Source organism: Pezoporus occidentalis, unplaced genomic scaffold, assembly GCF_034315485.1.
Source record: "Pezoporus occidentalis ecotype Australia unplaced genomic scaffold, CSIRO_AGI_Poc_V1 ctg254, whole genome shotgun sequence".
Classification (NCBI taxonomy): Eukaryota; Metazoa; Chordata; class Aves; order Psittaciformes; family Psittacidae; genus Pezoporus; species Pezoporus occidentalis.
Window position 1 is genome coordinate 425,534 of NW_026914437.1, and position 15,621 is coordinate 441,154.

The following is a 15,621-nucleotide window of genomic DNA, read 5'->3' on the forward strand; positions in this document are numbered from 1 at the left end:
GAACAAGGATATATACAAGCCAACTTTTACTCAAAATCAGGTTAAAAAGCATTTGGATCCAGCACCAACTTCACTCCAAATCTCTGGTCAAAACAGCGTTTCAATGAGAAAAGTTTTGACTGACTGTTTTGAAAACAGTGGGAGGCTCCATTTATACATTTGGCTATTGAAACCAGTCACTTTTTGAGGAAATCCAACATGAAGTCAGCCTGAGCACAGAAGCTGCAGCAGACTAGACCAGTTTTTAAAACCAGATAACCAGCGACAACACAGGGACTTAAAATTCCAGAAGACATTTAAAGTCATTTTCTTCATGACTGCGACATGTACAGCAACAGAATTATTATAACAAACTCCAACACCTAAACCACTAGCACAGTACTTCTTCATTTAAAAAAGGGTATGAGCAGTTAATTATACGTCAGTGGATTTCAACCTCCTCTCATCACTTTTGTTCATGTATATTAATAGACAATTTTAAAGCAGGCCAACGGCTGCTCTAATTTTCTACTCCATTTTATTTTCACCTCCAGCCTTGTAGCATGACTCTGTTACTGTACCCCCTGCTCCATCTGCTGGCTACTGACTCCAGAAACAACACGCACAGCAGGTACTCCTGTGACTTCCCAGCGTAAGGCAGCAAGAAGGCAACTGAGAAATGCTTTAGTCCGAAACAAAGCCTTCCTTTCAAATAGAGTTTGATGCTCACACATCTCCTTATTGAAAGACTCAATATAGCAAGACACTGGCACAGGTTACCCAGAGAAGCTGTGGCTGCCCCATCCCTGGCAGTGTTCAAGGCCAGGTCGGACGGGGCTTGGAGCAACCTGCTCCAGTGGAAGGTGTCCCTGCCCGTGACAGGGGGATGGAACTGGAGGAGCTTTAAGGTCCCTTCAACACAAACCAGTCTGGGATTCTGTAATTCTTCAAGTTTCGCCAATGATACCTAAGGCACAGTGGAGGGAAGGGCAGTGGGGAATGTGCCTTGTAAATAAACCCATGTGGGTGAGAAACTGCTGCACAGAGAAAGAAGCAGTAAACAGTAAGCTCCTAATTTGTTAATGAAGAAATAAAAGAAGCCAAGCTGTTGTTTCTTCTTTGTTGGACAGCAGATTAGTTCTGCTGTTTCAGTCTTTGAAAACTAAGTAGGCGCAATCCAGACCCCCACTGAACAAACCTTAACTCTTCAACTTCTTTCAAGGACCTATTGAAAAGCTTTCTTGTATTCCTTAGAATAAATACAGTGTTGAGCCATACCTAGAAATAGCATTACCAACAGATGTATTTCATGCCAGTTTACTTATTCACATCACCGTGTGCACAGATCACAACTCGAGTCAAAACCAAAACCAACATGAGCTTTCCCAGCTGAAAGTTCGCATTAAGTCTCCCTCCTAACTAGACAGGTCTGTGTTAATTTGCTGCTGCAGCTCTATGCAGGTGTATCTCAGAGTATCAGATGCCTTCAGATTATATCAAGAGGCTGTCTACCTGGGTGTATGTTACCGTAATGCTGGTATCTGCTTAGCTCAGATGAAAATCAAATACCAAATAACATCTGCAGATAACAGAACTGGGTCTTGCATTTTCCCTTGAAGCCGACAAAAGCGATAGTTCTGCTCAGCTTCCAAGGAAATCAAATCTGCATGTTTTTAGGTCGGCTGCCAAAACGTTTGTCTCATATTCCAAATAAAACCTACAGCAAGCAACAGCAATTGCTGCGTAATGGCACCTGACATAGGAAATACAATCACCCCAACAGTTGCGTCACAACATTCAGTTTCTGAAAAGCAAGAGCTGCTTCTTGGTTTTTCGTTGTTTTGTCGGGTTTTGAGGTTTCTGTTTGCCTAAAAAACCTTTTTTATTTTCCCCAAATATCATCTCACTTGAGCAGAAATTAAAAAGCCAAGATTTAATAAAATGAGCTATGGAAATACATAAGTGTTTTGTTTGTCCTGTCAAATGCAGTACATTACCTTGGTTGTAATTCAACACTAGGCAGATCCAGAAAAGGAACCAAATCTTTCTACTCCCACAGCCTACCACCTCCATCTGAAAGAACCTCAACCATGCAGACATCATGCTTTTCAAGTTACTCTGAGAAGGATCCCTCCAGAAAGCACACCCGAAACTTTCATTCCTGTAGTAAGCCCAAACACCCTACAGCTGCCTTCTACGCCAAAATAATTAACTCACAGCCTGTAATACATAGAAAGAAACAATGTTCCCAAAAAGGGAGGCAAGAAAAGGAAATAAATTAAACCTCTGTAGTGCCCCCAGAGCTCAGCAGCACATCACATGAGCACGAAAGGCTCTTATCCTCTTCAGTAACTGGAGACTGAGCAGTATCCAAAGCAGTATCATGTGCCCTTAGAGTGTGCCTCGACAAGAGAGCTGTGGATTTCTATTACAAGATTTTAACAGCTCCATGTGCCTGGTTTTCCAGATTAAAGGCTGAAATTTGAAGCATTCCAACGCTGCAAACTAATCGCAAGCAGAAGAAGTCTCACCACAGCAGACTTGAAATAATGTTAAAGTCAGATATATACAACCTCTTGTAAGAAACACATAAAACTGTATCAAGACTGGTGTCTGCCTCGGACTCATCACTGAGCGGAAGGGAAGGAGAAGAGAAAAATTTAAGTATTAAGCATTATTAAATTTATTTAACATTATTAAATTTATTAATATTTAACATTATTAAACATTTAAATTTAATAACGTTTAATATAAATTTAATAATGTTAAGTATTAAACATTCATGTTGAATATGTTTCTGGAGCCCTGGCATTTCCATGCTCCCTGCCCCTCCACACCATTCAGAGCTGCCCTCTGCTGTTGAGAAAGATAATCCATGAAAGTCAAGTCACAAAACCGAAATAAGACATTTGCTCACCCTCAGCATAAGCGTGCTGACAACCCACTTCCAAAAACTCTGCCTGAACCAACACCATCCCTACACAAACCTCCAGGAACTCTGTGATATTTAACTTGCTTTAACTGCCACAAGCCACAGACCCCCTGAGAGCATAGGTGCTTTCCTCTGGTCCCTGCACAGGTAGAGCTGAGAGCCAGCACACATTGACGTGAGGGCAGAGGTACCACAGATGGTTAAGGAGAAGAGCAGTAGCGCAAAACGAGACGAGGAGGTGTATCACAGGCCAGCGACCCACACCACTGCAGCACATTCCTGCACTCAAATAGAAGTCACAAATCCTTACACCTCTGCTCTCCTTTAAGCAGTTTGAAGTTTACCAACACATCCCAGGATGCAACACGTCACACTTTTTTGGCAGCAAACTTAGGCACCCACCACAACGCACCAAATATGAGGACCGAGTGCTACACATCACACAAGACTGGTAACTCAATATGTATCCGTTCCCCAGCACTCAGGATTTCATCATCTACCATGGCTCACACTCCTCCCAGCAGTGTCACCAGATCACACTCTCATTGCTCCCTCTTTCCATTTTCTCCTATGGAAAAGCAGAGTAGGGTAGTTCACCCAGCTAGGAGGTGGCTGAAAGCAACTGCCTGAGTTTGTAATGCAATGAAAACCATCAGTGAACCACAGGAACTTAGAAACTGATTGACAAAATAAGCTTCTTATTTCACTTCTTCAATTTCAAATGGCAGATTTATCCCCACCCAGCTGGCTGCATACATAGCTATTAATGCAATCCCACATGATAAAGAAAAAGAAGTATTTATTTGCACTTCAATTTATTTCTTTTTCTTTAGTGTGAGAGCCACAAAGATTGCAAAACCAAGCACTTATAATTCAAGACATTACAAAACTGTGGGTTCTTGAGCAATTTTATCTGGCATGCACGTTTAAGCATATACGATCATGTGGAACCAGACCATGTAACTTAAGAGCTGCCCTATCCCAGGGCTAACTTGCCTTCACTACATGTTGTAGGTTGGACAGCGTTTATGGCAATGAATTAAAATGCTTTAATAGACAAAACTTGTTCTTACAGGCCTTGGTTGTTTGAGGAAAAACACAGAGCACAGGAAGTAGTCTACAAGAAGCAGGAAGTCTGGTAATTAAAGTACTACATGAGGCGACAAGTCTTTCTTGTTGTCATCATGTCATAAACTGATGTTGCTTATCTAAGACTCTGCACTGACACAAAAAAAGCAAAGCCTGGTATTATTTGCTTACTTGCTGTGTGCCAGGCTTTGCAATTCCCATTATCAGTGATAATACTATCACCATTCTCCATGTTGACAGGGTACCAATTGGCAATACCACAGGCTAATTCAGGTGCACAGGCAGTAGTAGCATAGGAAGTAGAAGAGAAAAATATAGCAAGACGACTTGTAGCTGCATCCAATGAGTTAAAACGACACATTGGTACCTTTGTTATCATAGGACATACAAATCACCTTGCTATAGGTAAATTTAGACTACTTCACCAATATGTACAGTCATATAGTTTTCATACCCTAGAAATGGAGAGTGCTAAAAAACCCAGTTCACTTGCATAATACTCATTAGGTACTCAACAGCTGTGCTTAAACCCCCTTTGATCTTGCTCTGCATCAGCAGCATGTCAAAATCTCTGCAACAGTCTTTCATGTTGTCCCAGACAACTTACCAACCCAAATGATAAGCAAAACTCAATGTTCAACACAACCCTATTGCTTCTCCAGAGTCACATCTTAGCCATCACAAGAGGTTTTTCTTCAATAAAACCATTTTGGAACTGTTTAAAAGTCAGTGCTCCAACGCCAGAACTTTAAGGTAGTACAACTGTTTTCACCAACACTATTTCTTACAAATAAACACCAAGCAGTTCTAGCCAACACTCAGCGGTTCTACCAGAACAACTGAGTTTCTCATGCAAATGTATCTCATTATAAAGATACACACACATATATATACACACAATGTAATTAAAACTTTTAAATCATACACTGAAGGCTTAATATTCAAGGCAAAACCAAGAAATTCACAATAACAGATTAGCAGAACAACATAGAACAGTGCCGTGCACATCAGCATATGGTAAGTGCAACTTCTGTGTAAGAGGAACTCCAGGTGTGCTGCCACATACATTGCCAGGAATTCAAATTAGTTTTCTGTGCATCTACTTTGTACTTTTTATTACAGTAACAGAAGAAGTAAAGGCTTATATGACATCATGCAATCTTGACACCATAATCTTGTTGTTAGAGTACAGGGTCTCCCATTAACAAGTTGTTTGAGCTGCAGGCTTAGAGCAGAGGCCTTCTGGAAACAGTGTGCTTCGTTAGGAAAACAGACCACTCAGCTCTCCTTCCAATGTTTTCTTTTCCCCTTTGCTGTTGCTTTTAAACACATACACATTCCTATTCACAAGCAACACAGCATTTCTGATACCAGTCTTTACAATATGCTTTCAATTCTCCATTTTAGCTTGACTTGACCTTTAAAGATGCATTCCTGGGAAACAATCATCCCCGTCTTCACTAGAAAAGACTGCTTGAAGGGTTCCTCCATCACAGTACAGAATCCAAGAATGTTTTAACTGCAATGGACCTGAAGTACACACCTCTAAGATTTGCCAACAACATTCTAAACAACTGAGATTTCAGAAAGGCTCAGCTCTGCACGTCACCCACTTTAATCTTAACACTCGTGCACTAATACTTTTACCCTGCTATAGACTCACTCATGCCACTGAAAATTAAACTTCACAGGAAGATTATTATACCTTCAGTTCCAAAAGAGAGCTACAGCTTGCTGCCTTATGGGCAGAGAAGGTGGCTGAGTAGAAATAATGGAAGAAAGAATTGTGAAAAGGGGCTACTTTGACAACTGACGCTCTGCTTCTTGCAACTGAGCTTACCTCAACCTTATCAGGCTTGCTTCAGTCTTGCTTTACATTTCTGTATGGCCTAGCAATAAAAGCTGTATAATAATTGATAGACAAGATGGTCTCATGTCAAGAGAGGTTAGCTCAGAAGCTTGACAAAATGTTCCATTAATTCATATTGATTACTATTTTTACACTGTGCCAAAAAGGATAAATGAAAACAGAAATCAGAACTTTCATTGCATGATTAACACTCACAGAAAAAACTAGCGGCATAGGTCTTCCATCTTCAATTTAAGACTGGCAGTGAGAGAGATGAAACGAGATTTGTGTGGCGTTGAGTATTTTTCTTCCTCCACTCTTTACTCAACTAGTAGTAGAAAAGCTGGTGATTCAGCTTCATTCAATGACTGTACCTGGCTAAGAAGCAGTTCAGCAGAATGTCTAAGCTGCAGTGTATTCACGCTGTAACTTCCAGCGTATCAGGAGAACTGATCATTGTTATCCTTCTTCCAAAACTTACACAAGCTTCTGTAAATTACACAGAACATCTCTAGAAGTGGAAGTATTCTCCCCTAACTCTTTCTGTAAAAACTAAGTGCCTTGTAGAAATAAATAATGCAGCAGAAATTATGCAAAAGCTAATGAAAATTGGCATCAATAGTATTTCTCATCCCAGTAGTGCTTCTAAACCTGAAGGCTACATTTATTTTCAGCACAAACAGTTTAATGGGAAGAAAATTTGCTTGTTTTATAATCACTAACCAGGGAACAAGTTCTACACGTTCAGGTTTTCTCCTGAAAAAGTAGGTAAATATGAAAATGGCATGGTCTAAAGGTAAAACAACCACAAGTAGGATAGCAGAAGAATCAGATTACAAGTCACAAGCTTGTATCTAATTTGTTTGCCTTAATATTAAGGAAAATAAAGTTACACAAGAGTTAAACCCAGTTATCTGTGAAAATACAGGTATCAGACAATACATGTGCTAAATACCTGTGCTATCATTTCACAGAACAGAAGTTCACACACTACCATCAGTTACAGGGAGTGCAATATATTTTACTTACTTTGATCAGCATAGTTTTTCGCTTTTAGCTCAAGCTGTCGCGTCTGTGATTCTAGTGCTTCCACTCTGGTCTGCAAGTCCTTTTTCTCCTGTTCTTGAGAATCTTCAAACTCAATGAATTTCTAAACAAAAAAAAAAGTGAAGTTAAAGTCAACAATTAATGACAGGTTTGGGTTTTTTTTAAGCCTGAGCAAAGTTCTTTCTCCGAAAAGAAAGAAAAGAGATCATTCCTAGATTCATTTTTAAAAAGACTTCCACTTTAAGCAGCATGTAGGAAACAGGACAGCAGTCCTTCACAGCAGGGAAGGGTGCAAGCAGGTTTCCTAAACACATCTACAGCCCACATTTAAACATGAAGAACACTATTTTAGCCCAGCATCCACCAGTCAAGCATCCCACCTTGGCTACTCTGTGTAATCGCTATCAACTAAGCGCCAACGACTTCGATGAAGCCTGCTTGGGACTAACATAAATATGAATTATTTCCTCCTTCCCTAACTTCACACACTTGGCCTGCCAACACTGCACATGAATACAGAAAGTCTTAGCATCCTTAGATGTGACTGAACACTGGTGAAGCTTATCCTCACCTGTAAACCACAAGGGGACTGACACTGCAGTAGGGACACGCCAGCAACAGGGCAAACCAAAATGACATGCTGTCTTTTCATTCCCACCCAATCTTTTATCATTTGATATATAAATGATAAATGCTTAGAGTCTTCATCAAATACTTAATAACCATCTCCTACAATCATCCAACTGCAAAGAAAACTATTCCCAAGCATTCTGCAATTGTGCTGATCACCATCCTCTGCTGCTTACCTTGGTTTCCTTTGTGTCTCACTGCTGCATACATCAGTGTTTACGTTTTATTGCATTAAAGTTCCCAGTTCATCATAACAGCAGTTTTTAAAGCACTTTTGCTATTTTTCTTAACCAAAACCTTCAGAAATTCAACATGTACTGCTAGCACAAAGAACACCAGGAGCCAAAGATATCTTTGGATACGTAGTACACTCTATTCTGCACTGCAAAGGGAAGGCAAGGCCACAAAACACAAGTTATGCAGAAGGCCCGTTATACAGGGAGGAAGAGCACAGAACAAGCCTTTGCACAAAAAAAAAACCCAGACATCCAAGATAGCTGAAGGGTGAGAAAGCAAGCTGCAGCTGGGTACCACATGGAAGCAAAGAGACAGAGGAGGCAGCAACTTAAAGTGATGCTATAGGTGATTGAATGTGTTTTCCTGGATATTGCTAGGAAAACTTAGCGGCAAAAAATACTTTAAATGTTCACACTGACTTTTAAAGAGCTTTAGCCACTCATAGCTTTTACAAAAGCAGACACTTGTAACCCTATGAAAACAGCTTCAGCAGGGTCATCAGAAGAGGTTCTGCTTAAAATGTTACTTGGATTGCAGAAATGCATCAAAATCTATGAAGTGGAACAAGAGTTCCTTTCAGACAAGGCTATCACAGGACTAGGGATGGTGTTCATATGACTGTGCTTGAAGCTAAACCATGAAACAATTGAGAAACAGCTGACATGAGCCCAGGTAGCATTGCTTTGGGTTCTGTAATGAGTTCTCCCACTTCAGAAAAAGAGAGATGTGGAAAAGTCTTTCACCCCCCTCAACACAAAGTTTGGGAAGATTAATTTGTCAGTGCCATGCTGAAAAACTCCAACTTTCAACTTGTTCCACGTCTCCTTGGCAGCAAATGATACAAAAGTTTTGCCCCTTTTATATTAAATATTCAAGTCATGTCTGGCTTATTCTTAGCAGGCTCCCGTATAGAAAAGGGCTTCAAAGTTTTACACAAATTTGGCACTGAGGCTAAAGACCCACATGGTTTGTTACATTCAACATGGGAAAATATGAAAGAAGAATTACAGAACTGTAACATCTTTGTTTAGTTGCTTCTCTGATGATTTCCCAAAGTCAGATGTGTCTCAGCTTGCAAAAGACCAGTGACGATTACACTTTTGAATAAACAGCCGTTCAAAGTCATCAATGTCATTGTTACTCATGCAACTAAAGATAGACAATATTTCCTCTGAAGTCCTTCAACTGCAAGGATTAAAACAAGATTTGTATTAAATGCTTTTGTTACCTTCCACTAGTTTACCTTCAATTTGTTCAAGTTAGAATTTAAGTTACATCTCTTCAAAGCATTTTTATAAGTAGAGCTGGATAACTTGTTTTTCCTCTGCTGAAAACTACACCTTATCAAATCATGGATTGAATACTTTAGACTTTGTTTCTATTTGGTTTCATCTCTTCTTCCGGTGGTGGTAACAGAGGCAGAGCCCTAGAATATCGATCACCTTGTCATGAGTCCACTTGTATGACTAAAGTGTGAGGCATCCCTACCCACAGCAGGGGGGTTGGAACTCGATGATCCTAAAGTCCTTTCCAACCCAAACCATTCTAAGACAGCAGGACCAGGCAAGCCAAAGGTAGGCTGAGCACCCACACTGAAAGACCTTTTTCTTCTTTCATTTATTTACATTGACAATATATTCAAACATTGGACACCACCTGCAGTGTTTAACATAAATGCCACAACATATGTAGGAACATGTTAGCCACTCAAAATATGGATATTAGACATACTCTTGTTTCATCCTGAGCTACTGGTTACACAAAATAATGAGGCAGACAAACTTCTAGCTTTCCTCATTTTAACTGACATCCTGCCTAAGCCACAACGCCGTATCTTACAACTCTAACAAGAAGTGAGACATTCTTGGTGCTTTTTTCTTTAAGAACAAGCTGAAGGATATCCATCTCTAAAACAATCACACCCAATACCACACCATTACAGAATATATGGCTAGAATGGTCCTTAACAGGTTGGCTTGTTTCAAGGCTCAGATGTTCAGTGTTGATGCCTGGATCCTAATTTTGATTAGGATATGATGAGGCATAAGCACAGGATATGATGCACGCCTCCTCCTGCATGTGCCTGCTGCTGAAATCCAAGCCTGTGATACCTTCAGAAACTATGTTTGGCAACTCCCATTTAATCCTTCCCATTTTCTCCAGGCAAGTATCAACTATGGCATTTCAGACAAACATTTGCCTACCCTGTTCTTAAAGACCTCCAATAAAAAGTACTTCACCAATAAGGTTCACAAGTCTTTGTCATCCATTTTAATCTACTTAAAGTTTCCAGCAATAAACACTGTAATAAATACAAACTCAGACTACACAATGGAACAACACAGCATACACATTTGGAGTCCTCCCATATGCATACAACCATTTAATCACTCAGTAATATAGTGCTAGCCAAATGAAACATCTTTTCCTCCATTTATCTTCTGTTTCCTTATATTTTAACTTGCTTTCCAGTCACATAATCCAGTTCCAACACCAAGCGTATCCGATGTCAGGGTTCCACCTACTTGGCAGTCTTCATTACCCTATGACATGCCCTTCAGTAATTTTTACTGCAATGAATGCCAGCCTTTCAGCCAATGGCAAGTTCTTCCTGCAGTAGGTAAAGAGAATTAACTACAAAGCCAGCTCAGCTGGACTTGGGGCAGAGAAAAACACATGTTCCTGAAAACAACGTAGTAACTTTCACACTACTTTAGCAAACTTTCTGTACAATGGATCTCAGTTTTGTTCTCCCATAAAATACTTAAACTCTTACTGCAGAGTGTTTACTTAACATACAATCCTAAGAAAGAAAGTTAACTTTGGGAACAGTAAGAAAAGTGAACTTGATGGCTGCCTTGACTGATTTTCATGGTGTTGAATCCTTTTTCATGGTTGTAAAGTAGCAACCACGTATTTAACATAAGATCTCAAGAACAGCTTAATTCCACCAACAGCAGAGAAGCTAAAAGATACACTGGACAGCCTGACATGGCTAGAAGGAGCAGATTTTATCTTGTTACCAAGTCTACACAAACCACCTTCTGCCAGCACCATACACGCAGGTATGGAGCCATGTACTTCTAGAGAAGTCAAGCTTACTAGTGTATAAAATAGCAGAACCCCAAAATGTTCTTCCTCTCCCACTTCTTTGTGGCAGGGTGTGCTGCCTAGCATTCACTAAGTGGGAAGATAAGTTATGCAGAACTGTAAGCAGAACAGCTGGTTCCTCTATTACTTCAGTCATATCACAAAACATACCATGGTAAGAGTCAGACAAGGGACTTCACAGCAACTAAAAAGATGATGACTGCTGCTCAGAGGACTGAGAAGTAGGCCCAGAACTTCTGAAATCACCTTAACAGAAGCCCACAGGCAACAGCTTTCACGATGTGTCTTTAGTAACATGGACAATAGTGTAAGGAGATGCCTATTCAAATAATAAGTTATTCATATTCATCTAGATACTGCTGCAAACAAAAATTCCTAAGCAGCAAGCAGAAAGTAAAAAGGGATATGTTAATTCTTCAGGGCAGTCAGAACAGATGGTATGGAATACTGAACTTAGTAGCTCAAAATTCTCCATTTTGCTGTCAGCTTACACAAGCAACCTCCACAAGGAAAGTTACACACTAAGCCAGTAACTTGTTGTCCAAGAAAAACAGTGCTATATTCACATCCCTCCTTCTGTTTCAACCATACTGCACCCATCAGATTATCTCCACATTCATAAAAAATGTGCAACGATCAGACCTGAATAAACCATCTACCTGTCATGAACATACTGTGCTGTATCTATGACAGACACCTTCACATACGCACAGCACATAACAGGTGACCTTTGTGCTTACAGGGGAAAACATGGTCTTTGGTCTAACTGCACTTTGGAAAGCATTAGTAAAGTGTCTTGCAGCATGAGTACTAGTCTTTAGACTACATAACACCAGTGCCTTCAAGTTAATGTAACATGACACAAAGGAACGGGGATGGCAGCAAAATACACTACCAGCATCAGTACATACAGCTCCTGCAGAGCCACACTGCCTCAATTAGCACCATATTCTATTTCATCACATTATGTTTCTGCTGTTCTTCCCAAGTCCTGCTTGTTTTCAAGCTGGCAAGTGCTGCCTGTGTTTTAAGCCCGATTGATTTTCTCATGAATTAGTTCAGAAAATACTTATCAGTCCTCTTATGCTCTTAATAAAGTGTTTGCTAAAAAAGCCTTTCACATGCAGCTTGTGTCAGAACTAGCAATTGATTCTTTATGGCAACAGGCCCCAGACTGAAATCCATACGGCATCCTACAACAACCCATGTTTGACAAGGAAGAGGAACGGTCTATTGGTCCAAGAGCTGGAGGGACACAGTTCACATCACACTGATTTTAACAAACTGATAAAGCACTGCAACAATGTGCAGACAACATTTTGCCCTCACTTGTAACAGTACCATGTACAAATATTTGTACAGGGCTGAAGTTTCCCAATTAGATTTCATTGTCAATATTGTCTCACCCCTCAGTGTTGGTGCTGTCATTCTGATTTTGGGGAAATTTAGAAACTAAACACCCCACAGAGATAAGCACAGAACACCAAGTCAGGAAATAGACTTATAAGATGGCTTGTTCTATTACAGATAATGCTGTCAATCCAATTCCCTACAGGAGTTTAGCAAGACAATGAACTGGAGGAAGTTGTCCTGCAGAGCCGCCTTCTATTGTAGTGCTTTATAATCTCGCAGAAAAGAACGCTTCACAAGCTTATTTATGCTGAAATAGTTCTTAGGTATTTTTATTTCAGTTTTTGCAGCAACACCCAAAGGCAGAGCCTGTGTCATTGAACAGCCTGCACCACCTGTTGCTGACTGCAGCTTCTATGCACCAACTCCCAAGAACTTCACACAGCAGAGATTTTCATGGGTTTTCCCATGCATTCTCCCTGTTGGTTGTAAATACCCTTTACAACCGCTTTGACACGAACAACCTGCCTCCTGACAAGGGGAAAATCCAAAGGGAAAGTGGAAGAGCAGAGAAGACAGTCCGTGGGTTCACGTCTGCTCTGCAAAGCAGGGCTGCTTTTCTCCTCTGAACCTGCTGACCAGCACTCAGGCAGAGTTACCTAAGAGGCCTCCAAGAGAAGCGGTGCGAGGGACGGGACACACACGGCAGCTCCGTCACCGACTACGCTCCCCGGCCACCCGGTACTGCCCGGAGCACCACGTACCGGCTCCCCCGCGGCACGGGCAGGGACGGCGCTCCCCGCCTGCCCGCTCCACAAACGCATCAAGACCCGAACCCGTCCCTTGGTGGCCCCGGGCCGCTCAGGCCGATACAGCCCGCACCGCCGGGGCCTCCCTCCGTGAAGCCGGCAGGAGCCGCCACCGGGCCGCGGCGCTCCCCGGGCCCGGGTGCCTCAGCTCCCCGCCTTCGGCAGCCCCACCGCCGCCGCGCCGGGCAGGAAGTGCCCCCCGCCTGCGCGGAGGAAGAAGCGCGGAGCCACCGCCCGCCTCGGGAACGGGCCCCCGCCCTCCACCGGCTCCGGGCCCGGCGCCCGCCCTCACCTCCTCGGCCTGCTTGCGCAGCGCCTTCTCTCGCTCGTACTGCGTGAGGAGCTGCTCGTTGTCGTCCCGCAGCAGCTCCAGCTCCACGCTGGTCTCCTGGCTGTGTGCGCACACCGAGTCCAGGTTCTCCAGCACGGCCACCACCAGCGGCATCAGCTCGGCCACCACCTCCTCGTCGTAGCGCCCGATGAGCCGCTCGAACTCGCGGTAGATGGAGCCCGCCAGCCCCGACACCCTCTCCGACATCATGGCGGGGCCGGGGCCGCCGGGGTCCTCCTGGTACACCACGCCGTCCGCCAGCTCCATGGCTGCCGGCGAGCGCCTTCCCTCGCGGGGCCCGGCGGGGCGGCAGCAGCTCAGCGCGCTCCCGGCGGCTCCTCCTGCCTCTGCGGCGGGGCCTCGCCTGCAGCCCGGGGGGCGGACAGCGGCGGCGCACGGCACTGACCTCACCCGCCGCGCCGGGGCGGGGCGCGCGTCAGGCGGGAGAGGCGGGGCCGCGCCGGGCGGGTGGGGCCATGGCGGCGGCTGTGGGGATGGAGGCGTCCTGGTGCCGCCGCGTCCTCCATCGGGCTCCGCAGGGCCGGAGCGGGAGCACCGGAGCCATAGGCGATGCGGCCGGTGTGGGGCGGAGCTCTGCTGGCACGGAGTGCGGCGTTAGGGTGTTGGGTTGTGGAGCGGGAGGCCGAGCTCCGACCCGGGGGGCCGCGTGATTAAACCTTCATCTCTGAACGGAAGATGTGAGGAGGTGCTACTGAAAGCTCCCGGGAAGCGCCGTTACTTACTGCACCCACAGAGGCATAAACAGATAGAGTGACTCATGTGGGAATGACTGACGGTGCTAAACCCAAGGTTCAGGACTTGCCGGCTCCCAAACCCCTCCTGGGTTGCTGTGCTGGCTCATCTGACAGCGAAAGGAACCCTTATTGCTGATAAGGTCTCCAGATATCAGGAATCCTGGTTTATTTGCAATAACACGGCTTAGAAAGCATCTTGCAGTTACTAAGATTGGTTTTCCAGGGATTTGGGACAGTGAAGTGCATTCTGGATCATGTGCTTTGTCATGGGAATGGTATGAGCTATTCTAGACATTCATAGTAAAGTTGAAAACACCTTCTGAGATTGAAAAGCTTCAGCGCTGCTTCACATCCCTTACTTTTACCATAGAATCCTTTAGGAAAAGGAAACCTTTAGGATCCTCGAGTCCAACCGTTAACCCAGCACTGCCCAGTCTACCACTAAATCACATCCCTCAGTGCCACATCTACACATCAGTCTTTCAAACACCTCCAGGGATGGTGACTCCAGCACTTCCCTGGGCAGCCTGGTCCAGTGCTTGACAGCCCTTCATTTTTCCCAATATCCAACCTGAACCTCCCCTGGCACAACCTTTAGGACACAATTCCTAATTGGGAAAATCACTATTTTTCATTAAGTAGGAGTATTTTGTGTACAAGGGAGTTAAGGAACCCGATGGCAGCACTGAATAAAGCAATGAGAAGTGGTGAACTTTGAGATGATGGCATTGTTTTCCACTGGAGAGCACTAGAGGTTAGCACTGTGTTTGCTCTCACTTGGACTAATTCTAAGACAAGTAACAATACTTTAAACATGTATGCTCTGTTGTCTTCTTATGCACTAAGCTAGTGGACCTGCATAGGAATAATGAGGAAGAAGAAAAGAGTCCAGCCCCATATATTGGATTTCTTGGGAGTTCTGTTTAGACACCATCCTCCTAAGCTAATGTTTAACATAGTGAAGCCAGGGCATAGGCAGTTAAAGTACACATTTATTTCTAAATATGGCAAAAGGAAAGAAAAGCTGATTGCCCTTGAATTGTTAAATCATTTTAGCTAAAAAAATAAGTTTAAAAAGATACAGTGTGTAATTTCCTACTCTCATTTCCTCAAGTGCAATTTTCATTTAAATTACTGGAAATGATCCCTATGAAAAGACAATTTTTTTTACTATTTTTCTTCAGCAGTTATCCGCTGAGGAAAACTGCAACTTCTCCTTGTTTGCCTGCTGTCTACTACAGATTAGAGTCTTTACTTGCTGCAGAAGTGCTGAGGGAAGCTCAGAATTCCTCTCTCCCTTGAAGTCATACATCATTTCCCTTCGCAGCAGTTGTTTGTATTGCGGAGGACACTGAGCACCTTTGGGGTGGGGGTTATTGACTTGTGGTTTTTTACCTGAGCATGAATAAATCCTGTAGGAAGCCTGCAAACAGCCGAAGCCCAGAGGTAACTCAGTTCTGCTCCCAGGACAAGGCTACCAGCCCGTAGCTTATTGCAGTGGA

The 15,621-nt window shown here is 43.3% G+C and overlaps 1 protein-coding gene across 4 annotated transcripts in view; it reads right to left on the reverse strand.

The window, feature by feature from the left end:
• The window catches only part of SPAG9 (sperm associated antigen 9), a 63,735-nt gene extending 49,963 nt beyond the window's left edge, over nucleotides 1-13,772 (reverse strand). For all 4 annotated transcript variants that reach the window (XR_009965787.1, XR_009965786.1, XM_062623565.1 and 1 more), the window contains exons 1-2: nucleotides 13,326-13,772; nucleotides 6,879-6,999 (exon numbers count right to left, since the gene is read on the reverse strand). Coding sequence is in view for 2 of the 4 variants with exons in the window: in XM_062623565.1 (XP_062479549.1) it covers nucleotides 6,879-6,999; nucleotides 13,326-13,631 (427 nt within the window). In the remaining 2 variants the exon portion in view is untranslated. The remainder of the gene's footprint in view (nucleotides 1-6,878; nucleotides 7,000-13,325) is intronic.
• Between the last annotated feature and the right edge of the window lie 1,849 nt (nucleotides 13,773-15,621).